The 26976-nt window shown below is 37.6% G+C and overlaps 1 protein-coding gene across 1 annotated transcript; it reads right to left on the bottom strand.

The window, feature by feature from the left end:
* Positions 1-4923: 4923 nt before the first annotated feature.
* On the bottom strand, positions 4924-26976 carry si:ch211-14c7.2 (retinitis pigmentosa 1-like 1 protein). The gene is made up of 6 exons (XM_055012323.1): positions 26583-26976; positions 23067-25963; positions 16867-17066; positions 13757-13869; positions 9228-9342; positions 4924-7372 (listed from the first exon to the last, which is right to left on the bottom strand). The coding sequence occupies exons 2-6, from the start codon at positions 25471-25473 to the stop codon at positions 7241-7243; spliced, it is 2967 nt and encodes a 988-aa protein (XP_054868298.1). The 5' UTR covers positions 25474-25963; positions 26583-26976; the 3' UTR covers positions 4924-7240.

Below are 26976 nucleotides of genomic sequence, written 5' to 3'. Positions count from 1 at the left end.
TAACAGGTGAGCTTTTTCTGGATTTGTGCAAGAGTTCCATCTTTCTGTGTTTGCCTGGACCTCAAAATCAAACACGTATTATAATTTAGTGTGTAACTTGCTGCTTTAGTGTGTAACTGTGCTTTAATATGTCTTTTTAATTCGCCCATATGGATTATAAGTAACCAAGGAGACACTTTACTGTACTAGAACTTGACATACATTTGCAGTAAGAATGAAAATCTTGCCAAAATAATACAAACCCCAATGAAAAACTTCACTGCAATGCCTTTGCTTGGTTTTACATGTTTAATGAATCATCCACTCTTGACTATTGCTTGTAATAAATAACTGATTATATAATGATTTCCCTCGAGATCACAGACTGGTGGCTGCACATAAAAAGGAGGCTAAACTACAGCCGCAGAAATGTGTTTTTAAATTAAATTATTTGATCCCAAATTGGTTAAAAGCATCACAATAAGCAGTAAATTACTCAATATTAGATCTAGAAATTGGTCAAACCACAAACCTCAGAGTGATGGCTGTGAATTCCTCCTGAATATTCTGGATGAGCTACATGTAGAAAACTTATTTTAACACAAAGAATAAATAGATGATCCTTAATTTATTTATTTAGACTTAGATTAGAAAATTAATATTATTTTTACATCTGTGTGGCAAATAAAGCTGCCCAAAGCTAGTTAGCTTAGCATCAAGACTGGAAATGGGGAAGAACAGAAGGTCTGGTTTTGTGTGAAGTAATAAAATGCCTCTAAAGTCAAATATTTAGGCTCAACAAAAAGTTGAATGAAATTATGTTGAATCAGCTAAATATATTAAATTCAGGGAATTAGTATTTTCTCGATAAATGATATTTTAACCCTCCTGTTGTCTTACTGGCACCAAAAAATATTGTTTTCTTGTCTGAAAAAATTCCAAAAATTCAGCAAAAAATTCCCCAAATTCTGAAAATTTGCAAAACCTTGAGAAAGAAAATTCCAACAATTCCCTAAAAGTTTTATTTTTAAAAAAAATCCCCCAAATTTGGCAAGAAAATTCTTGTAAATATTTTTAAAAATTAGCAAAAATCTTCCAAAAAAAATCCTAATAATATCCAAAGTGATTACATATATATCAGTAAAACTTCTAATATTTTCTTTAAGAACATTCACATAAAAATCAACCAAAATCCAGCAAAATTTTGGTTGATTTTTTTGTGAATGTTCAAAGAACAGAAAAATGTTCAAAATTTCTCAAAAAATGTTGAAACTGTGGGCATAAAAATATTTTTTTTCTTCACATTTTCAAACTTTAAAACGGGTCAGTTTGACCTGCAGGACGAAACGAGGGTTAAATTACCTAATAATTAGTAGCACAAACACAAGTTTTAAAGTTTTTAGGGGCTTGAAATTCAGAACTTAAGGTTGAGTAAAATTAAATTTTAAAGCGGATTTATTTAATTACTGCAACTTGAATTTAGTTTTAAATCAATTAATGCAGAAATGTCAACTTATATTTATACAAAATGTTGAATTGGTGTCATTTCCAACATTAATATGTTGACGCAAGTCGTCAAGCAACTTAAAAAGTTGAACTAAATCCTGCATTTCCATGTCTAGTTCACAACCATGCAATAAAACAGCTCTTTAGAGTGGAGTCAGACCTTTGCAGATCACTAATGAACGATTAATAATACATTACCATGTTTGACTTATATAAAAATAGGTGTAAAAATAAAACACGTATGATATATACATATATATATATTTGTGCAAATTTGACTTCTATAGAGAATTTAAAAACTGATGTTTTACACTACATCTCTATTTTTGAAAACTCTCTTTCTTTCTTTCTTTCTTTCTTTGGTGCTTAACATGAGACTTCATAGAACTCAGACATCATTTACTTAATCTCTGATTCTTCCCAAAATGTTGAACTGCTCCTTTAAATCAAGTTTACTAAAGCTTCTGTTCTTCTCAGACGTGAACCTTGAAGCGTCGACTTGTTTGTTTCCTCAGTCGGATCAGCAAAAAGCTCCTGGAAGTGGCCTCGGTCCTGTTCCTCCGTCCTGTTCCTGGTCTTTCTGCATGTTAAAGGCCCACTGAGGTGTCGCTGTCGAGGTCACGGCGGCCTGCAGCTCGTTTTCTGAGCACTAAGCTGCGTTATCCGGCAGCAGCAGCTCTGACTCAGCAAATAAAGACTTTAACTGTGTGTGGACCAAAGAGCTGCATCACCCATCTGGTGCTTTTTCACTCTTCATGCTGGAAAACAGAACAAAAACTGGATGTTTATCAGGTTTAAATGGGATTTACAGTCTAGAAAAGTGGAATTTTGTGGGAAAAAAGTGCAGAAAAACTAATAAAATAAGATCTTTTTTCTCTTCTCAGCCTGGATACTGCATGTAGTGATTTTTAAATACGGATAAACAAGCTAATTGAACTATTACATGCAAACACATATAAAAACAAGTTACACAACATGAATTTTCCGGCTTCCTTTTGTTGGTCTGGCTGTAGTTGTGGTTTGTCTTCAGGCTGAAAAATGATTCTTGTGACCAGAAACCTTCAAAATCTCAGCAGCTGCTTTGATCTTTTCAAGTTTTTTTGGTCACATTTCATGCAAGATTTGGTTCATTTCTTTAAACTGGCTCCTTTTCTCATGTTTTATTTCATTTTCGTCTCACTTTTCCCTGTTTCTTCTGCAGAAAGCTCCTCTTAAGTGTATTTTGCAGCAACAACAGCTTCAAATCTGAGTAATTTTAAAGTATTTAATGGATTTTTACATACCTGGAAAAGTATGATGAATTTAAAGCTACACATTTATGGTTGGGTTTGACTCTGATTTTCTGCATTTCTTACATTTTTACAACATTTTTCTTCTCATTTGTCTCACTGAAAATGATCAAAAATAAACATTTTTGCATCAGATTGTACAAACACAATTAATTTCTCTGTTTCTTGCTGCAACCAAGAACAACAGTGAATACACTTCTTTTAGGCTGAACAGCATGATGTTTCATTTAGGAAACAAGCATGGAAATAAATTTAAAATGTAAGTAGAAAAGTATCTATAGTATGAACAGCCAGCCAAGTATTTTCTGTTTTCATGCAGCAGCATCCAGTCTGGGTATTTCTAAAGCATTTAAAGGGTTTTCAGTTATAAAAGTAAGATGAATTCTAAGCTTCACACTTATTACCGGTTTACTTTTTAACTTTTTTGCAAAATTTGAGTTTATTTTTATTTAAAAACTCTCAAACTGAGCCTTATGCCATGCTTGGTTGACATTTAAAAGCCCAATATTTCGATATCTCTTTTTATTATTATCAATAATAGTAATAATAATTCTTATTATCAATAATAATAACAGCAAATCTGAAAAAAATACAGTATTTTATGAGATGATTATTTTCTGGTATTTTACAGTATATTTTGGCACCACAGCAGCTGGAATATTTAGTTAATTATTAATTTATTTTTTACAATACATGAGTGTTCTGTTATCTTGGTTTAGGAAGAACATGTTCATTTCCTAATATTTATTTATTTATATTTATTTATTTTAAGACAGTTTAGATTTCAAAACATTCTGCCAACAGATTCAAATAGTTTTTCTTGAGGCATTTTTTTTATCCTGTCAGCTGTCTTTTTAATCTTTTTTTGTTCTGTGAATGTCATGGGTAAAAAAATCTTTTTTTAAAATCATTATATGTGTAATTTATCATTAAGTGCATCCAATCATTATAATATCATATATTAGGCCAAGTAAATTTTTTATCATTGTATATTTTAATTTATCAATAAGTCTATTTATTATTTCTATAATAATTGTTATATATTTTAGGTATCTTTATTTTAACATGCAAATATCCCTAATTAAACATTAAAAAGCCAAAAATAGTTTTTTTTTATCCTGCCATTTGTTTTTTGATTTTTAATCTCTTTTTGTTCTGTGAACGTCAGGAGCATCAGCGGGAACACGCGGGATCATTTTATTACATCGAGGCGACAACTCCGTCTTCCTCGTCAGAAAATATTCATCTTTTGCAGGAATCTGAAGTTTGTACAAACGGCAGAGAGACACAGACACACACACGGGGGAGGATTGTTTCTGAATTTCATCACAAATGATGGGAGTTGACAAGTGAAATATACAAGACAGAGCGGAACAAACCCTCTGAGGTGAGCAGAACAGCGTGGTGGAACTGAAGATACAGAACATCATCGACTTAACAAACATCCTCGTCAAGTATTGTTTTAACCCTCCTGTTGTCCTGCGGGTCAAACTGACCCGTTTTAAAGTTTGAAAATATGGAAAAAAAATATATTTTCACAGTGAAACTTCTGATGTCCACATTTCAACATTTTTTGGAAAGTTTTCAACATTTTTTGGTGGAAAAAAAATGTTTCTTTAAGACCATTCACAAAAAAATCTACCAAAATCCAGCGAATTTCACTGGATTTTGGTTGATTTTTATGTGAATGTTCTTAAAGAAAACATTAGAAGTTTTACTGATATATATGTAATCATTTTAGATATTTTTAGGATTTTTTTGGAAGATTTTTCAAATTTTTTGAAAATATTTACAAGAATTTTCTTGCCAAAATTTTTTTTCAGACAAGGAAAGGACAAGGAAAATTTTTTTTCAGACAAGGAAACAATATTTTTTGGTGCCTATAAATGAAGACAACAGGAGGGTTAACTGGCAGCTGTGGTTCGAGTTTTGCCCGTGAAGTGGACTCGACTACAGAACAGAGTAGAGCTGAGATGAGAAATGGGCAAACAGGAAGCCAGACGAGGAGGAAAAAAAAAAGGAAAAGAGCCAAACATCACATGCTATTGTTTGAGGAACCTCTTGAACGTGTCGCTTCTGTAATCTGGCAAACATTGGCACTTTTCACCGGAGCTCCTGTTGGCACTAAACTGGAAGACAAACTCCACTGTCTGAGGAACCAAAACCACTTTTATTTCCTGTCGCAGGTTAACAATGAAAGCACATGCAGCACGTGATAAAAGGAACAAAAAAAACAAACTTCAAAATCATCACAACTAGATTCCTCCTGCAGTACTACAAGTGTCACGTAGTGGAAAAATAACGCTGCTCTCGGTGTGATGATAGAATCGGACAGACGTGGTTTTTCTGTGAACTAACATGTGCGTGAGATCAGTTTCTGCTGCAGGAGAACTGAAGAATCTGTCACAGAGTGTTTGAAAGCAGAAAACCAGATGTTAGCGAGAGTCAGGCCACCATGTTGATGAAGTTACAGAATTACATCATTGCTTTGTTCCTTTTGTCCTCATTGCTGGGAGCTTTATGTCACATTTACTTCACACGAAGGTTTCTGTGACTAGAAGTAAAATTAGAAATGCAGTTATTCTAAAAGATCCCATTTTAAAAAATTTAAATGTTCCTCCATCAGTACATACCTACACTACCGTTCAAAAGTATGGGGTCATCCAGACAATTTCACGTTTTCCATGAAAAGTCCCACGATTGTTTCCGTCTTTGCAGTTTCTAGCTGATAAATGGTGTTTTTGGTTTAGGTGATATAATACCATTTGACCACATTATAAATAAGTAATGCAGAATAACATGACTTCAATGAAATATCTGGACCCGAATATCTGAATATCCGGTCGCTACTGTGGTATCCGAATATTAATTTTGAGATCCAAACATTTGGAGTCAGGCCCCACCCCCCGTCGGATGACGTCACGCGATCCGAATATTCGGATATTCGTCCTTAATTAGGGCCGAATATCCGGAGCCCAGATACTGCTATTCGGGCTAGCCCTAATTTTTAGGTGAGGTTTGGTTGTTTTTCCAGTTCAAAGATGCTGGAAAATTGAAAATTTGATGCTTCGTACTGTTTTTACAGTTTCCTGCTATGATGAATGGTATAATTTTGGCGACTAAGCTTGCATTGCTGCACCTTAACCCCTTGACGTCTGAATTTATTTACAATTAAAATTAAAAAAAAACCTTTTGTGTGTTTTTGCTTTCCAGCTGATGCTAAAATAAGTGGAGATTGCTAATTTGTCTATTACACATAGAACAGATATATAATAATAATAACAGATATATAATAATTAGGTCCTACGAGAAACCAGTGCTTGCAAAAGGTTCCGAGGTACGTATTGACTATGTACAAATTGGCATTGGGGGAATGGATACGCTATCTCTGCTGCAGTCTGAATGAAAGTGGTATGATGAGAATTTGCGACAAGCGGTTAACTGAACAAAAAGTCAAGTAAAGTACACTACCGTTCAAAAGTTTGGGGTCACCCAGGCAATTCCATGTTTTCCATGAAAACTCACTTTTATTCATGTGCTAACATAATTGCACAAGGGTTTTCTAATCATCAGTTAGCCTTTCAACACCATTAGCTAACACAATGTAGCATTAGAACACAGGAGTGATGGTTGCTGGAAATGTTCCTCTGTACCCCTATGGAGATATTCCATTAAAAATCAGCTGTTTCCAGCTACAATAGTCATTTACCACATTAACTATGTCTACACTGGATTTATCATTCAGATTCTGATTGATTGGTTTACCAGAGCTAAAGAGCGGAACATCTGTAGTGACGGAAACAGAATAAGCTACAAAAATATGGACTAGAGCAGAAAAACTAAGAAGTCTCCGAGAAACGTTTCTGTTTTTTCAGATGAAAAAGAAGCTTAAAAGTTTAGAGGAAGCATTTCAAAGAAAGATTACTGTCTGAACAAGAAACGTATCGACTGCAAGTTGAATGTGATCAGCATGTCTCAACAATGCTTGTGTAATTCCTCTACCAGAAGGGGGAGACAAACAATTAAGAATTTCTTGCAAACCAAAATTTTAGTTTGGGCCAGATTATCGATTTCTATTCCTACGATTGGGACCATTTCTGCTAAAACAGTAACTTCTGCTGTAAAGTAACACCTAAAGTAAACTAAAACAGAACTGCAGATTTGACTCCTTCAACAGGGTGGCCGAACCTCGTAGCTTCAGCTCTTCCTTCTCCAAACAACATCTGTACAACATGTGGTTCTCTGGGTGGAACTCAGGACGGAGGTTTGGTTGAACACGGTGTCAAACATTTGAGGTGAAAACACTCCAGCGGTTCACATCGACAGCAGCTGGATTAGACGACGTAAACTGAAGTGAGTCGTTCCGTTTTCGAGGGTCGATGTCGTCTCAGAGTGCAAAGAGTCGATCACAGAAACTGTCCGGACCCGCAGTCCTTCAGCCGACTGACAGTCCAACCAGCCGACGGCTACTCCATGACGTTCCTGTTGTAGTCGTACGACAGCCGTCGCTTGGCGGCGGCGCTCTGAGCGTGCTGATTGGCCGACGGGAGGCCGGGGGAGAGGCGGCGGTTTGCTGTCCAGGAAGCAGGTCGGACTTCCTGCAGAGATGAAAACAACACGGTGATGCAGAGGAGATGTTTTTACAAAAAATGAGTCGGTTCGTTGGTCTGAAAAGGTTCAACTACAAACAACATGATAATCAAATAATCTTTTAAATTATTTAACTGAAAAAAACCCCAGAACATCCTCTGTTTCAATCTGAAAATATCTGACATTTTTCAGTTTTTTGTCATCAACTCAAATGTTTTTTTTTTAAATTATCGACAAACTAACATCTGACATTTACTTGACTTTACTAACTACATTAATAATATATTTTATACGATAATATCAAATACATTACAATACAAATATAATATTCTATAATAAAAAATAAATAAAAATAAGTAAATTATAATGAAAAGCTGGACTAATATCTGGCATTTTATTGAATTTAATAATACATGTATAATATATATATTATATATGTATAATAAATATGCAGATATAACAGAAAATTTAAATGAATCTTTCAAATTAATATCCTTAAAAAAAGGAAAAACATCCTTAGTTTCCATGTGAAAATATAATATTTTACTATCATGAAGTCAAATGTTTTCCTGTTTTGGTCCAATATCTGACATTTTACTGACTTGGTTAAGTTCATAAATAATAAATATTACACAATAACATTAAATATAATAAATACAATAATAAATAAGAATAAGTAAATTATTAGGCTACACTAAAACCAGGAAATTATTGGCTGATTAATTTCAGAAATTATGTTTCTTATCAAATATTTTTCTATCTTGGACTAACAAATGACATTTCATTGACTTAGTTAAGCGTATAACTAATATACAATAAAAAACATATAAGAAACTAAATGTATATTTAAATGCATCAGTCAAATATTTTTGTATTTTGGACAGTACTTTCAAAGTAACATCTAATATTTTATTGACTTTGTTGAGTACTTTAATAACAAATAATACATATACATAATAATAAAGAAATAATATTGTATATGTTATATAGTAAATATATAATAAAAACATAAATCTAATAATGAATCAAAAAATGATTAAATTATAAGAAAAATTTTAAAAATAAGTAATAATAAACATTCCATTATAATATTAAATAAATACATGGCATTATATACAATAAATATGTAAATATAACATATAAAAATACACAAATTATTAAATTAGATAGAAAATTTAAATTAAAATTTTAAGGGAAACTTTTGAGCAATTATTGGAATTTTCTTCCTGAAGGGTTTGCAAATTTTCAGAAAATTTTGCTGAATTTTTGGATTTTTTTTCAGACAAGGAAACAATAGTTTTTGGTGCAACAGGAGGGTTAAGACCTTGGAATAATAAAACTACATAAAATATTCAAACTCTAAATCCTAAAAGCTAAAAATAGCTCCTGATTAAGTTAAAAACAGACTATATTCATGGATCAAACTATTTTAAAAAGTCACATTTTCTCTGCCTCCCTGCAGGAAACCTCCACATTGTTGGAGGAAACCTCACATCTGTATACTTTTCAGGCATCCTGGAGTTTCCTGACAGGATTCGGTCCGTTCATTTAACTCCAGCTTTGAAGTGTGACTGTGATGAACGTAGCTTCGGTGGCATCATTCATGAACGAAGCAGCAGGTTTCAAGGCCATCAGTCTAACGGCACCATCGCTTCATTTTACACGCGTCGACTAATTCAGTTTAACAACCTTGAAGCTTTGCAAATTAAAAGCGAACACCAGCAGCTCGGTGCCAATTCAGAAAAACCATCACTGTGTGTGGAAAGAGGGGGAGCATTTACTGTAAAATTAGGTTTTTAGAGTGTTTTCTGACTGATTGAGATGTGCAGTTTTCAAAATAAAAGCGTTCCCGTGTTTACTCACAGTCTGCGGCTGCTCCAGGTGTAAAGTCTTCAGCAGCAGGTCACGAGAAACGCCGTTGGCTCGCTTGTATCTCTGGCCAATCATTTTGTTCAAGTCGTGGAAACTGTCCAGCAGCCTGCAGGGTGAGACGAGGACAACATGCAGAGGACACAGCAGCTCAGTTTGTTTTAAAGGATGCTTTAAAGTCAACATTAGATGCAGACTGTGTGGAAGAAATGCAAGAATAATTCCACCGTTATAATTACAGACAAATGTTTTATAGCTGAAAAACGAATCAAACACTTGTATTTATTATTTTCAGCCTCTTTAGTAAAGTTAGAGCTTAATATGGAGAAGTTATGTGTGACTTAAATGCTGCTAATTATTTAGTGTATGAAACTGGTATTTTGGACATAGTAAAATAAAGAGAATTAATATTTTATTGACTTTGTTGAGTACATAATAAATAATTTATAATAACAAATAAATATCTAACATTATATCTGAATAATAAATATCTAAGTATATATATATTATATATTATGTTATAAATATGTAAGTGTTTGAGTCAACTATTTTTGTATTGTAGACTAGGTAACATTTAATATTTTGTTTTAATTTATTGATTAAATTAATAATAAATAACGTGCAATAATAAAGATATTATGTTATATTTTATTATATTTTTCTTATATTTAAGTTAAATATTTTTGCATTGTGGACTAAGTCATATTAATATTTTACTGAATTTATTGAGTAAATTGATAATAAATATTATGTAATAATAAATATATTATAAATACAGAAGTGTTTAGGACAAATACATTTGTATTTTAGACTAGTCACATGTAATATTTTATTGAATATGTTGTGTATATTAATAAAAATCAATATATAATAATAATAATAATAATAAATATATTATATTATTATATTGTATCATAAATACATAAGTATATAACTCAACCATTTTGGTATTTTAGACTAAGTAAAATCTAATATTTTGTTGAATTTATTGAGTAAATTAATCATAAATAATATTTAATAGTAATTATATAGTATTATATAATACAATATAATATTATATTATAAATATATAAGTGCATAAATCAACATTTTTTTGCATTTTACTGTCACATTTAATATTTTATTGAATTTGTTGAGTCAATTAATAATAAATAATATATAAAAATTAGCATATATTATAAATATATGTCAACAATTTTTGTATTTTAGACTGTCCAAGCTAATATTTTACTGACTTTAGTGAATATATTAATAATAAATAATATACATTGATACATATATAGTATTATATAAAAATATATATAATATAAATATAACAATAAATAAAAATAAGCAAATTAATATTTAATTACTAATTATTTATAAGCACTAATTTATGCATTTAATGTGTGAAACCGGTGATAATGAACATAAATGTATTTGTTCTCATAATAGTTTCCACAGATGCAGTCAACCTTTAACATGCACTTCTCCACATTAACCACTCAGTGAACACATTTTGTTTCATTTTTTTTCAAATCTAGTACCGAATGTCCCCATAATTCTGCAAATCCACCTCAATTCCAGCATAAATTCTACAATAAAACATCAAATGAGTGCAGGAATACTCAAGAAAATGCAATAAAAACAAGGCAATTTTTAGATAGAGGGACTTTGTAGGTCAGAAAACAAGACTCTGAAGAAATCAATAAATTTTTCCTAAAAATAAAACATGAAAAAGACACAGAAACTTACTGTAAAACATGTAGAGGTTGTTAAAATGAAAATACGGTTTAAAGAGTCAAGCTTAACTTGAAAAAATCTGTATTTCTACTATGCATTCAGCACTCTTTTTGAGCTAAAACACAAATTCCAACAGACAAATATTAGAATATACAGTAAGAATGACATGTTGGTGTTAGGAAAAAAGGATTTAACAGCTGGATTTGAATAAGTTTTCCATTAATGGAGCTCAAACACAGTGGGGAATTCTGAATCTTGTGCTGTATCCTGTAAAAATGTGCTTTTCCATGTTTGATATGTGGGGCAAAGTGACCGTCTGTGCACATTATTAGCTTTGAAAAGTCCTCATTAGCTTTTTGAAAATGTTATTTATAGACTTTTTGTACTTTTTGCAATCTCTTTTTATAGAACTTGCATTTTGCAAACATTTTATTTTGGGAAACATGCCATTGTTCTGCTGCTGTGCAAGGCAGCAAAATGACAACAAAGTTCCCAATTCTTATTTTAATTGTAATTCTAGATGATGTGGACTTATTGTGGTATGAACTAAACTACATGCCAGTCTGGGTATGTGGACGTGTAAAGCCATTTTCTTGCAAGTAATTGTTCTTTTTCACTTTCTCTTGTCTATTTGTGTAACTAATCCAAACTGAAACACATTTCAGATCCATTTTTTTGCTACACATTGAACTCCAGCTAGTAGTGGATCTGCATGCAGCCAAGTGTGTAGCTGCTGGGATGAGAGCTGGCAGCTCCAAGGCCGAGGCCACGGTTCTTTAGCTGGGGAAGGACGGATTAACCACTCCGGCTTCAGGATGAGCTGCAGCGAGGAGTGGAGCCGCTCAGGGTTTTATTCACAAGTGGGGGAAGTATATTATATAGAGACGCTGTACAGGTGTGTTGTGGTGAAAAGGGTTGAGCTGAAAGGATAATTTACTGGTGGATCGACACTCACCGGCCACATTATTACTTACACCTGTTCAATCACTTGTTAACACAAATAGCTAATCAGCCAATCAAATGGCAGCAACTCAATGCATTTATTCATGTAGACGTGGTCAAGACGACCTGCTGAAGTTCAAACCGAGCATCAGAATGGAGAAGAAAGGAGATTTAAGTGACTTTGAACGTGGCATGGTTGTTGGTCTGAGGATTTCACAAACTGCTGATCTACTGGGATTTTCACACACAACCATCTCTAGGGTTTACAGAGAATGGTTGGAAAAAGATGAAACATCCATTGAACCAGAATACCTTGTTGATGTGAGAGGTCAGAGGAGAATGGACAGACTGGTTGGAGATGATAGAAAGGCAACAGGAACTTAAATAACTACTGGTTACAACCAAAGAATGCAGAATACCATCTCTGAACGCCTTGAAGAAGATGTTCTACAGCAGCAGAAGACCACACCAGGTTCCACTCCTGTCATCTAACAACAGGAAACTGAGGCTACAATTGAAACAGACTCACCAAAACTAGACAATAGAAGATTGGAAAAATGTTGCCTGATCTGATGAGTCTCCAATTCAGGTGCAACATTCAGATGGTCAGAATTTGGCATAAACAACATGAAAGCACGGATCCATAAAATTAGAAAAATTAGACAAAAAAAAAATCAACAAAAAGATTGAAAATGATAAAAAAAAATTAGACAAAAAACAAAAAGTTTGAAAATGATAAAAAAGAGACAGAAAAACAACAAAAAAAGTTTGAAAATGCTAAAAAAAAGAGACAAAAAACAATAAAAAGATTGAAAATGACAAGGAAATGAGATAAAAAAAACCCAAAAAGATTTAAAAGGACCAAAAAATGAGACAAAAAACAACAAAAAGATTGAAAATGACAAAAAAATGAGACAATAACAACATGAAAGCATGGATCTATCCTGCCTTGTATCAACGGTTCAGGCTGCTGCTGGTGTAATGGTGTAGGGGATATTTTCTTAGTACCAGCTGATCATGGTTTAAACTCCACAGTCTACCTGAGTATTGTTTCTAACCATGTCCATCCCTTTATGACCACAGTGGACCATCTTCTGATGCTACTTCCAGCAGGATAATGCTCCATGTCACAAAGCTCAGATCATCTCTAACTGGTTTCTTGAACATGACAATGAGTTCTCTGTACTCCAACGGCCTCCACAGTCACCAGATCTCAATCCAATAGAACCTTTGGGACGTGGTGAAACGGGAGATTGGCATCATGGATGTTCAGCAGACAAATCTGCAGCAAATGCGTGATGCTATCATGTCAATATGGAGTAAAATCTCTGAGTAACGTTTCCAACACCTTGTTGAAAGTAAAGAATTAAGGCAGTTCTGAAGGCAAAATAGAGTCAACCTTTTACTAGCAAGGTGTACCGAATAAAGTAGCCAGTGAGGGTAGAGTGTATATTCCTACTCTCATCTATGGCCACCAGCTGTTATTGTGACTGAAAGAATGAGATTGTGGATGTAAGTTTCCTCTGAAGGGTATCTGGGGTCATGTTTGGATCTCGGTCATTGGGGAATAGAACCGCTGCTTCTTTGCATGGGAAGCAGGCAGCTAGCAGGATGCTTCCTGGACTGGTCCCAGGTGAGTTGACTGAATGAATTTTCCTCTTCATGGAGCTCCACTGCTGCTGCTCGCAGGTTAACATGCTGCTCTGTCACTCTGTCTTCATGTCATGTCAGATTTACAGCCAGGAAAGCATCCCAAGCTGCTCCAGGAATGTGTTGACCTGCATCAGATCGATTGACGTGCAGCAAATCTAAAAGATTCAGTGATATTATCAGACAGACAGTGGAGATGGTGGACCTACCCCTGGTCCTGGCTGGTTCTGCCCCGGAGGAGCTGGGTCAGAGTGGGAACAGCAGCGAGGTCACTGCAGGACGGACCGGGCAGCGATGGGAAGGCCTCAGCAAAGACCTCCACCTGCAGAGAGACTTCATCAGTTAGTGCAACATCACAGAGCAAAGAGATTCATCCTGTGGCCCATTTAACCCTCCTGTCCTCATTTACAGGCACCAAAAAATACTGTTTTCTTGTCTGAAAAAAATTCAGCAAAAAAAATTCCCCAAATTTCTGACAATTTCCAAAATCTTCAGGAAGAAAATTCCAAAAATTCCTTAAAAGTTTACCTTTTTAAAAAATACCCCAAATTTGACAAGAAAATTCTTGTAAATATTTTCAAAAAATGAGTAAAAATCTTCCAAGAAAATCCTAAAAATATCTAAAGCGATTACATATATATCAGTAAAATTTGTAATATTTTCTTTAAGAACATTCACAAAAAAATCTACCAAAATCCAGCGAAATTCACTGGATTTTGGTTGATTTTTTTTTTTTGTGTATGTTCGTAAGAAACATTTTTAACATTTCTTTTTTTCCACCAAAAAATGTTCAAAGATTTCCCAAAAATGTTGAAAATGTGGACATTAGAAGTTTCACTGTGAAGATATATTTTTTTCCACATTTTCAAACGTTAAAATGGGTCAATTTTGACCCACAGGACGACACGAGGGTTAAACAGTGAAATAAAAATAAGTCCTTTTCTGCCTGAGAGCTCGGCACACTGCGGCCCCAGAACACAGACCAAATGCAAAGCAGCATTAAAAGAAATGCCTCTCCCGCTCATTGCATATAAAGTTAACACTTGATTTTCATAAAGGCCTCTTCATGGCACTGAAAGCAAATAAAAACAAAAAAAACTCATTTAAAAACCGCTTCCCTGACTCTCCTCCGCTGCAGCTTTGGGCAGGGCTCATTTTCCATCTGCATCTTTGCACTGTGTTTAATGTCCACTGGGACACTCTCCCTGCAGTGTCGGCTTCTTTTCTCAGTTATTCAGAGAAAAAAAAAGCTCTCCAACTGCTCTAATGCGAGTTGTACAACTGTACAAAATATTGATTAATTTTAAGTCTGAAAACTTAGTCAGCCGTCCCACAGGACTGTGTCAGGACGAGCCGTGTTTCCATGGTAATGGTACAGGAAGCTGGAAAAAACAGGGGACAACATGGTTCGTAATTATTCTGCCAAGGAGAGTGTAATTTTTGGGTCACAGACATGTGCACTCCGGACTGGATTAAAATCACTGACCAACACATGCCACCTCCACTAGAGAAATAAATCATGCCTGAGCGGGGCTGTAGACAATCTCAGTTAATATCCTGTAGAATATACAGACAAATACATAAGCACAGTATTGTTATATTGCAGTCTGGAGCACAGTAGTGGACGGACCGACTGACAGCCCTGCAGCTCTGCTCTAACGTGAAGATTGAGGCAGACGGAGTGCTTAGCTTATCAATCTGCACATTTTTGTTAACAATAATGTGCACAGATTTTGACCTGAATAATTTTCTCTACCACAAGAGTGCACTGAACAGCGATTAGCACCACCTATCAGAAGGTGGATTCTTAGACACTCGCTGCAGTGCAACAAAAAGATAAATATAAGAATGTATGGTAAGAAGAGCATGTTGGTGAAGTAGGGATTTAGAAGCTGAATTTGTACATGCTTCAACAGAGCCCAAATACAGTGGGAAGTTTTAAATTCTCCAGGTATCTTGTGCTGCTTTTAGACCCTGTAAATGTTTACATTCCTGGTTTTAGCTCTGAACCCTGCAGTATATAGACAAATTCATTGTCTTAATCTTCATGTTTCCTATTTCTGATGCTTTTGGCAATACTTTGCATTTACTGTTTCTCCCGTGTTTTAGATTTTCTAGGGTTACTTATAGTGAGTTGATTGGTTGTTCGTGTCCAAAACATTTCATTGCATTTATGAGCAGCATTCACTACAAACTTTCAATAGACAAATATGGAAATGTATGTCAAGTTGATATTGATAAAGTAGGGTCTTAAACTTGGATTTGTACATGCTTTCCATTTACAGAGCCCAAACCCAGCGAAAAGTTCTAAAATCTCCAGGTACCTTGTGCCATGTTCGCCCAGAGTAGTCGGACACAATGCTACAGCGCAATCTATAACCAGCAGCTATAACCTGTAAAACTGTGTGTTTTTTGTATTTGATATGAAGAGCATTGTGGTCATTGGTGCAGATCAGTTCTGACTGAGCATGTTGATGTTGGTAAATTAGGATTTTTAAAGATGGATTTGTACATACGATCCATCAACAGAGCTCAAACACAGTGGAAGGTTCTAAAATCTCCAGATATTTTGTGCTATTTCCACATTCTGTGACTGTGTTACAATCCGAAAAGACAAATATATTAATGTATGGTAAGAATAGCATGTTGCTATTGGTAAAGTAGGGATTTAAAAGCTGGATTTGTACATAATTTCCAATGACAAAGCCCAAGCACAGTGGGAAGTTCTGGAATCTCCAGATATCTTGTGCTATGTCGGCCTACTGTGGTAGTTTTAACAGTCACTACAGTACAACCAATAGCAAAATACAAAAATTTATGGCAAGAATGGCATGTTGGTATTGGTAAAGTAGGGTTTTTAAAGTGGAAATTGTACAAGCTTTCCATCATGAGGGCTCAAACTTAGTGGGAAGTTCTAAAATCTCCAGATATCTTGTGTGCCATGTCTGCTCACTGTAGTTGGCACACTTCACTGGGGAAATGTCAATAATCAGTTGCTATAGCACTCACTACAGTGCAACTAGTAGCCAAATATATAAATGTATGTTAAGAAAAACATGTTGGCACTGGTAGTAGCAGTAGTAGTAGTGATTTTAAAGCTGGATTTGTACGTGCTTTCTATCAAGAGAGCCAGGTGGAAGTTCTAAATTCTCCAGATATCTTGTGCTTTGTCCAACCCTCGCCTTGTTTGTCTTTAAAAAAAAATTCTTCTACCAACTTGTTTTGTTTTCTACTATTTTGTTGCAACTAATTGTTAGTCTGTTTGTGTAATATTTTACAAACCAAAATACATTTCAGCCTTGCTACAGTCCAACTGTACCAGATTCTGATTGGTCGAGAGTTGGTCTCGCCGCTCCTCCACGGCACTGGTCGGCCACCACTGATCCACAATGTCTCGGCCTTCATCCGACGAGTCCTGAGGAAAGGCTGTCCAGGTGTCGTCTGATTGGTGGAAGGAGCTGTCCATCCAGCCTGCCGTCCAATGGGACAACTCCCCGGCGATGGCCTGGTTTCCAAGTGCTGTTTTCAGACACACACAGTTAGTTATACAGTAAAGTTCCAAAGATTAGTTGTCAATAGTTAACGATTTTAATAACTGATTGATTTAATTGGGTACTTTTAGGGAATTTTACGGAAAAACAATGAAATTTCTCTGATTCCAGCTTCTTGTAGGAAAATTTTTTCTGATTTCTGCCTTCTCTGTGACAGTAAACTGAATATTTTTGGGTTTTGGACAAAGCAAGACATTTGAGGACATTGCCTTGGGCATTAGGAAACACTGACCAAGATTTTTTTGGGAATATTTCCCAACATTTTATAGGCTAAACAACTGCATAATTGTGAAAACAATCATCAGAATAATCAACATGAAAATAATGGTTGCTTGCTGCCCTAATACTATCAGCCATTTGGAAAAACAGAAGTAAAATTTGTATAATAATATTTCTGTGTAGTTTCTCATTCATCCAGGTCATGGTTATCCAAGGTTGTTTAAATCAATCCAACTGGACTTTAAGAAAGTTCCTTGAAGACGTCTTCAAGGAACTTTCTTAAAGTCCAGTTGGATTGATTTAAACAACCTTGGATATAATAATATTGTGTCCATCAGTACTTCAGGAGTTACAGTCTTGTTACCACACAAAGTAATTATCAGTTCCACATACTCTGCGATAAATATTATATTTTGATAATTGATCAATTAGTCTGAGTCATTTTTTAATGCAAAGAAAGTCAAATTTGATGTTGACTTTTTGTTTTCTTTCCTCCTCTGCAATGACAAACTGAACATTTTTTGGTTTTTGGCCAAAACAAGACATTTGAGGATGCTGTCTCTACATTTTTCACCATTTTCAAACCAACCAACAAACTGATTCAAGATAATAATCAATAGATGAATCAATGAGAATTATTGGTGTTTCCAGCCCTATTGTACAAAATACAGTCTGGACTGTAGATGTACAAGACTATTAGCAACTTTGAAAAACAGGAGTTAGTTACTTGTTGTCATACGAGTTAATGTTCTGTTCCACAAACACTACAACTAACACTGTATTTTGAAAATTGATTACCTAGGTTAAGTCAAAATTGTCTGATTTGTGCTTCTTGAACTTGTTTATTTTCTGGTTTCTTTCCTCCTCTATGATAGCAAACTGAGTATTTTTTGGTTTTTGGACAAAACAAGACATTTGAGGATGATGTCTTTGGCTTTGGGAAACAGTGACCACCGTTTTCACTATTTTTAAAACAGACAACCAATCATTTAACTGAGACAAACCTCATCAGAATAATCTGCATGTAAATGATGGCTGTTTGCAGCCCGATTTACAGTGTAGAATAGATTAGTAGCAAGTTGGAAAAATAGAACTACAATTTGCCTAATATGTATGTTTGGAGCACTGGGAAGTTAATTGTCCATAAACTCTACATTAAACAATTTATTTTGATAATTCAATACTTAGTTCAATATTCAGTTTTTAGGGAAAGAAATTCTAATTTCTCTGATTCCGTTTTTTTGAAGTCGAATATTTTCTGGTTTCTGTCCTCCATTAAGACTGAATATCTTTGGGTTTTGGACAGAACAAGACATTTGAGGATACCGTCTTGGGCTTTGAAAATACTGACTGATACATTATCACCATTTTCAAATATTTTACAAAACAAACAACTCATGGATCATTCAAGAAAATATTAAACAAATTATTGACGAAGATAATCGTCGTTTCCAGCCCTTTTGTACCGTGTAGCTACTGTAAACGTCTCTTAAGTGTTGTGCTGTGAACTGTAGTCATATTTTAGACCTTTATTGCACTGGGTGTGTTTAACTGGCAATAACTGGCCTCTATTATTATATACAATTGTATTAAATGCCCCTGCTTTAAAAAAAATGCATTATTTATGAGTAATACCTCATAAAGAACCAGTTTAACCATATGACACTCAGCATATATCACCGTTATTTAGCAGGAAATGTGGCGTGCAATACCATAATTCATGCCGCTGCTTATTATAGTCTAAACTCTGGTGCAATATTACAGAATACAATTTACATTCCCTGATCTGTTTGCATTACTTATAGTGCCTCATTTCTGCAGTCAGCTTTTTATGAAGTGTTTACACTAAACATACATATTCTCTATATTTATATTAATGTTCATTTCTATGCACCAAGAGGAGTTGCAGTCTTAATTTTGATGTATGCAGATCTTAAAAAGGCAATAAAGTTGACAATAAAATTCAGATTTTAGCTGAGATTTTGAGGTATCTGCCACTCAAATCCCATTTTTATGTCTTTTGACAGTACAAAACTGGACAAAACTTGGAGAAACAGAACAAAATGTGGCTGGAAAGTTAATTTTCAGTCTTGTAAACTCCACAATAACTTTTAAAAACCTGTCCTGGATGTTTATTGATTACAAGCATGAATTATAGTAAAATTTGTCCTGTATTTTTCAGCACCAACGTGTCTTAAGTCGCCTTTACTATTCCGTTAATCACCTTGTTTTGCAGAGGGTTGCCTGCTGTTTAAAAGTTACCTGCTGCATCCGACTCTGCAGGATTCTTTGTGTCTGTGTGCTCGACTTTAATCACACTCCCACACCTCACCACCAGGAAACATTTCTGAGAGTATCTGCGTCTGCCTTTGATTGCCGCGACGCCTCATGAGTTGCTTTGTCTTGCTCAGACGTTGCACGATGTATCTGTCAGACGCTTCGCTCGTCTTGGTGCGTTTCTTCTTTCACCTGTTGCCCCGTAACCCGAGGCTAAAGCAGCTTAGCGTCCCTGGCCTCCCCTCAGCCCAACTCTGAATGATTAATACCATGTAGTGAGAGTCGGGAATCCAGGTCAGGACAGACCAGTCTCATTTCCACTGTGCAGCTAAATGGTGCTTACATGGCCAGGAAAACATACAAAACATAAAGATGTGCTGCTAAGGTTCCTGAAATTGTTCATTTTTGGAAGCGAAAAGTACTTTCTATTAACGTTTTTTCATTCAGAAAGTCCCTACAACTCTAGTTTAATCACATTTATCATCATATTTTGGTCAAATTTGGCCAATTTTGCTAATGTGACGTCACCTTTTACAAGCAAAAACTACTTTTATTTATGTTTTTTTCACTGCTTTACCAGTACCATGCTCATCTTAACATACATTTCTATATTTGGCTATTAGTTGCACTGTAGTGAAGGCTATAGCAGCTGATTATTGACTGGACTGTAACATCTTCCCAGTGAAATGTGCCAACTACAGTGGGCAGACATGGCACACAAGATATCTGGAGATTTGATGTTCACTGTAAGGATTATGCATCCCAGGCAAGTTTCCAGCTTTACTTTGACACAGCATGGAAATGACTAGAAAAAATGAAATATAAAGGTTAAAAACCTTCAGGAAGAAAATTCCAATCATTCCTTAAAAGTTTTATTGAAAAAATTCCCCCAAATTTGGCAAGAAAGTTCCTGTAAATATTTTCAAAAAATTTGTGAAAATCTTCCCCAAAAAATCCTAAAAGTATCTAAAGTGATTCCATACATATCAGTAACATTTTTCATATTTTTTTAAGAACTTTCACAAAAAATCAACAAAATCCAGCGAATTTTGCTGGATTTTGGTTGATTTTTTATGAATGTTTTTAAAAAACTTTTTTTCCCACCAAAAAATTTTCAAAAATTTCCCAAAAATATTGAAAATGTGGATATCAGAAGTTTCACTGTGAAAATAAATTTTTTCCCACATTTTCAAACTTTAAATCGGGTCAATTTCACCTGCTGGACGACACGAGGGTTAAAAGTCTGTCATGTTATTTTAATGTTGTGAAATTCATGGGTGAAACATTACATTGGAAAATAATCTGAAAAAGTGCTCAGATGAAGCAGATAAAGTTTCAGCTTTCATCTTAATACAGCGGAGATTCAATAATAGAATCAAAACTATCGGCACGTAAGACGTGTGACAACAAAGACATCTGTAAAGTGGGTGAAGCCTGATTCTTAAAAGGTTAAAATTTTCAAAAATACCCTGGAATGTTCCTTTAAACTTTCCCAGTTTACATATTCTGCCTGTGCAGATGGCACTAAAGTGTCGCTTAATTACTCCTTACTGATAAATCTTCAGCAAATCAACACAAAAATGTTTGATAGCAGAAAAGCTCGAGCCGTAAATACTGCATAAACCTCGTGTCAGCTTTGACTGACCTCGCTGTGGAAACTGGGTTTAAGTGCCTGAGCTGATTAGCTAAACGGAGCAGAATGAGGGATCACGCTGGCTGATTAACACTGGCTGCTTGAGAAAAACAAAAAGGCCACAGACTCTGAAGTACCTGCACGTCTGGATCACCAATACATCGACCTCATGAGAGCCGTCATATTTTCTGATTAACAATTCACTCATTCGTTTGACATTCTGCCTCAGAGCTCTGTGAAAGCCATAATTTATTACTGGAGCTGCTTCAAAACCCCCCAAAACCCATTTTCTCAATCAGCTTCCAGCAGTTAATGACGGGTTTCGAAATGAAGACGCAGTTTTCTACCAAAGTCGGAACAGATTTGGTATTTTCACATGACAGAGCTTTATAATGTGAGTTTTATTCCTGCTTTTCCTTGCAGGATTTAGCAAAATTTTACCAAAATATGATGGAAAATGCGATTAAACCAGACTTTTAGTGACTTTCTGAATGATAAAACATTCACTAAAGGTACTTTCTTCCCCAAAATGAAATTTTTTGGCAACTTGGATGACAAATCTTTTTTGTTAATGTTATTGAAATATGAGTTTTGTTTCTCTGGTTTGAAGAGGGCAGGAAAATTGCATTGGTAAAATGTGCAAAACTTAAACAAAATCTGATGATAAATGGGATTAAACCAAAGTTTTAGTGAGTTTTTAAATGACAAAATATTAACAAAAGTACATTTTGCTTCCAAAAATGAACATTTTCAGGGACTTAAATAACAAATCTTTATGTTTGTCATGTTTTTCTGACTATCCTCAATAGATTTCTGGATTTATTATTTCATTTTTTGTGTGGCTATTTCCATATCACCTCAAAATAAAGCGCTAAATAAATGCTTTCAATGCATAATCCTTACAGTGAACATCAAATCTGCACTTTTTTGGTTCTTTAACATGAGAGAACTTTTTAATGTGAGTTTTGATACCTAGTTTTCGCTCTGGTTTGAAGAGGGCAGGAAAATGTGACATCATAGCAAAACTTTAACAAAACATGACGACAGATGTGATTAAACCAGAGTTTTAGTGACTTTCTGAAAGATAAAACCCTTCACAAAAGTACTTTATATCTGTCAAAAATTTACATTTTCTGAGAATTAATAACAAATCTGGATGTTTGTTATGTCTTCCTGACCTTCTTCAATGAAGTATTAGATTTATGGATTTATTTTTTATTTTTTTCTGGTCACAAAGTAAAACTAGAAACTTGCTTGTGGTGCCTAATCCTCACAGTGAACATCATGTCAGGTGTTTTCTTTTTCATTTGAATGCAGTTCAAGTGCAGATTGATTTAAAAAGTTCCTATTATTTAGTCCCATGATTATATTTTAGCTGTAAATAAATCTCCACACTGTGCATTAATTAGTAGAAACGAGGAAAATGTGATTTAAAGTAAACCTGAACTGTGGCTGAAAACAGACTGTGTGTTCCTACATTCCTGAAACTGTACAAAAGGTTAAAACTGCACTAATACTCTCAGCATTTGCTGCCATTCACACGCTGCCGTTCTGTTTCGGCACAACAACACAGACGAGTGCTGATATTTTCCTGCACTTCAGATACTGTCTCTGAACCCTTTTTACAATTCTGACATCTTTAAGAGACTCCGCTGTCTCTGAAGCCTTTTAGTGTCAGAGCTGTTGACTTTAAACCCAAAGATCTTCTGTCAGGAAATCTGCGGTAAATCGGAAAGCAAAGTTTGCTAAAGATCCCGAAGGAGCCGGATAGAGACAGATAGCGAGGAGCGGCTGCCGTTCTGCAAACACAGAAAGAGACAGAAACAGGAGGAGACTCACCAGCGATCTCTCTGCTCCCGCAAGGCACTGAGGCAGGCGTGGTGAAGCCCTCGGTCCAGGCCGACTCCCCCTCCGCCTGCACGAAGACGCCAAACTCATCCTCCTCCTCCTCCGCGTCCTCCTCGGTGGCCACGGTGGAAGCCCTCTCCTTCGGCTTTGCTTCTCCGTCTCCCGTCGTCGTTTTAACCACCTCCTCCTCCAGGCCGGTTGCCATGGATCCCAGCAGGGGAAGAGAAGGGGCAGGATTAGCCAGAGAGGGAGCACTGGAGGTGGGGGAACCGGCGACGTCGGTGCTGGTCTCTCCGTTCGGTTCAACGCTTGTTGACTCTTCATCTTCTTCTGCAGCACGTTCTCTCTTATTATCTTCCTGTGTGGCATCTTCTACCTTTTCGCAGGTGTTCTCCCTCCTACAATCCTCATCTTCACCCCCTCGCTCTTCTAGATTCTCCTCCTCCGACTCTTCTGTCCTGCTGTTTTCCGACACAACCCTCCCGTCTGTCTCTTGGATTGAAGGATCTCCGAGTCTAAAAGGTGAGGACAGAACTGAAATCTGAGGTGGCATATTTTTGTTCTCGTTCACAGTGTTTTCTTCAACTTGTGGGTTGTTCTCAGTCTGAACCCAACAAGTTTCCTGTCCGGCGGTGTCCCCTATAGGGACGGTGGACTGGTTAGTCGTGGTGATGGAAGCAGGAAAGGCCAAGAATTCAGCAGGAACTTGGAAGATGTCTTCTTTTTTCTCTGTTTCTTGATAAGGGAATCCATCTGCGTCGCCTGCTGCTTCTTTACAGGACTCCTCACCTGGTTTTCCATCCTTAATAAGTCTTGATTTAAAGCCATCCAGCTCAGATCGTCCATTAATGTTTTCCATCACGATCCTTCTGTCTGTCTCGGAGATGGAAGGATCTTTATGTCTAAGCGGTGAAGATAAAACATCTTCGTCCTCCTGCTTGCTGCGAATCTGTGCGTTTTTGTTTAACTTCTCGTTCACAGTGTTTTTCTCGTCGAAGCCAACATCTGCTTCCTCAACTTGTTGCTTGTTCTCAGTCTGAACCCAACAAGTTTCCTGTCCGGTGGTGCCCCCTATAGGGACGGAGGACTGGTTAGTCGTGGTGATCGAAGCAGGAAAGGCCAAGAATTCAGCAGGAACCTGGATTATATTTTGTTCTTTCTCTGTTTCTTGATCAGAAAATCCATCTGCATCAGCTGCTGCTACTTCACAGGACTCCTCAGCTGGTTTTCTCTCATTAATACGTCTTGATTTAAAGCCTTCAGTCTCTGGCTCGGAGCGGCCGTGAATGAAGTCGCTGCTTCCTGTGTGTAATTTCATAACATCAGGGTTCGTGTCCTCGTCTCTCTCTGAATAGTCGTCCTTGCTGCGAGAGGTTTTCAGCCCTTCGTCGCTCTCGGCTCCTCCGACGTGGCAGTGGGAGTCGGTACGGTTGGATTCTAGGTCAGGCTTTGATTCAGCCACAACACAGTTAGAGGACTTGCAGAGGCCTCCCTTCTCCTCCTCGTCATTCTTTTGCAGCTCCTTCCTCATTCCCTGTCCATTCGTGAGACTTTCTCCTCCGTCCGGTCCATCCTGGCTCTCCCTCCGTTGTGCTCTCGGTCCACACTGACTGCAGGCTTTAGGGGAAGCATCGTGGCAGCATCGGCCTCCCCTGCAGTCCTGTTGTTTGCTGTCCGGGCCTCCTTTGTCTCGCTCTTCCTGCCTTTCTTCAGCCGGATCCTCCCAGCTCCTCTGCTGCCTCTCTCTGCTCCAGCCTGTTTTCTCTGCGTTGCCGGACTTCCTCCACCTCCGGCCCGATCGCACTCTAACCCGGTTTGCTCCGGTCTGCGCCGGCGGCCCGTTATCCCTGCCTCCTCCTCCTCCTCCCGTCTTCCCTCTCAGCCATCCTCCGACCACCCCGGTCGTCCCACCAGAACCGGGTTTAGCCGTCGAGTACAGACAGCTTCCTTTCTCGGTCCGGAGAAAGAGGCACTGGGTTTGCGTCTTCCCGCTGCCCTCCGAGGTCTTCAGGGTGGCGACGGTCACCAGCGCTCCGATCCCGGCCTGCCTGGCGTCCAGCCCCAGGGGGATCCCGTACCCCATGCGACCCCACTCCCCACTCAGGTAGACGTCTGCGGGTCTGGGGCAGGACGTCCCGCGGCCTGCAGGAGGCGCCGTAGGAGCTTGCCCACCTCCCAGCAGGCCGCCGGCCTTGTGGCGGTTCTTGGAGCACAGCGCCCAGGCTCGGAGGCCCCGGATCAGCGGCAGGTCGCCCAGGCCGAGCTCCAGGCGGCTGGGGAAGGGCAGGGAGGCTCTGGAGCACTTCTGGAGCATCTCCCTGGTGGAGCCCGACACATTGAGACAGGGGTAGTTGTTGTTGTTGTTCTGCTGGAGCATGGTGCCTGTTGTCGGCCTCATTTATGTTTTATCGGTTCGTCCTCGCTTATGCTTTATTAAAACGCAGCCTGTCAGGTGGAGCCGAGTTCTCATCCGCGAGGGGGAACGCTGCCACTATCAGGAGTCTGTTCTCGATTCAGAGCCTGACAGCTCAAAGGTAAAGAGATCAGAGTTGGTTAAAAATACACTGGGCATCGTGAAGCAGACGAAACGCTCTCAAGAATCTCTGTGTTCTGATTAATTCTGACAGCGGAACTGGGGAGAATGTTTCTGAGAGATCTCCTGCTAATCTCATATCTTAACAGTTTGTTCTGGCGACTGTAAAACCCGACGGCAAACAGGATGCTGTTCCTCTTTATCGGTCTTTAGCTCTGAGTCTCCTGACGAGGAAGGTCAGACGTCCGGCTGTCAGCGCTGATGGGAGCGAAGGTAATGAGAAGTTTGTTTTTTTTGTCCGGATTGATGCTCAGCGATGCTGTCTTGGAGACTGACTCAGCTGTCAGAGAACAACCTGCAGGGGGAACGGGACAAAACAGGGAAATGAAGGACTCATAGTTGAAGGGAAAAAAAAAACGTGCACATGAAGAAACAGCAGATTTATCCATGAGGCTCCCTGATGTGCTGAAATTGTAAGAATCGTGCCAAGAGAAGAGAAACAATCCTGCCTTACATAATGGATTAAAAAAAAAAACACTCACAAGTGCAAATTTTTCCATTAGAACTAGCAAACAGGAGTGATTTTGCTCCACTACAGCTCCTGTTTGTGGGGGTGTGAGCCTGTCAAAGGTCATGTGAATCCAAGTGGTGTCTCTTCATGCTCCTCCTACCCAAACCTGGGCCTTATTTTCATATTAAAATGTGGATTCACGGCATGTGCATAGTGGTGCCAGTTAGATTAGTTGTTGCATCAGCCACACACAACCATCAAATACAGTAAAAAAAAGATATAAAGAAAGAAAACATGAAACCCAGGTGGCTACAAACCTCCTCACACCTCCACAGCGTAGAGAATTTAGCCAATAAAGCGACAAAAACAGGTTATATCACACGGAGCACCATGATGACCAGAATGTACCAGTAAAACCAGTATCCCCCCAGTCCTGGAAGACAGGCTGACTATTGTTCCTCACCTCTCCAGGAGCCTCCGTGGGTCGTGCCTCAGTGTCCTCTACTTGATGATGTTGTTTACGCACGAAGCCTTTCCTCGTCCTCGGGCTCCGGAGCATCCTAAAGTGGGACCAGCCACATCTCTCCACATCGGCCTACAGATCAGTCAAACCCGCATCCGTCCCGTCCCCTACACCTCCTCTAGTCTGAACCGAGACGCAGCGGCAGAACCCGGATCTTTTGTTCGGTGTGTCTCTCCGCCGCTCCGGTCGCTCCGGCCGCTGCGCACCGCCTCATCCGCCGCGGCTCGGTATCGCGCGTCGTCGCATCGTACCGCAGTAGCCTCCGGTGTGCACAGCGAGCAGGATGACGGAGAGCTAATTTGACTTGCAGCCCACTCACTGGTAGAAGGCGTGA

This window comes from Amphiprion ocellaris, chromosome 7, assembly GCF_022539595.1.
Source record: "Amphiprion ocellaris isolate individual 3 ecotype Okinawa chromosome 7, ASM2253959v1, whole genome shotgun sequence".
NCBI classification, from domain to species: domain Eukaryota; kingdom Metazoa; phylum Chordata; class Actinopteri; family Pomacentridae; genus Amphiprion; species Amphiprion ocellaris.
The sequence above is the reverse complement of the archived record's forward strand: the minus strand, read 5'-3'. Positions and strand labels throughout refer to the sequence as shown.

Excerpts from the sequence above, each read along its gene's own strand:
- si:ch211-14c7.2 (XM_055012323.1), bottom strand. The coding sequence starts at position 25,473 with ATGAGGCCGACAACAGGCACCATGCTCCAGCAGAACAACAACAACAAC. Across the intron at positions 17,067-23,066 it reads CGGGAGCAGAGAGATCGCTG|CACTTGGAAACCAGGCCATC; the intron begins GTGAGTCTCCTC and ends GTCTGAAAACAG. Across the intron at positions 13,870-16,866 it reads TCTCGACCAATCAGAATCTG|GTGGAGGTCTTTGCTGAGGC; the intron begins GTACAGTTGGAC and ends GTCTCTCTGCAG.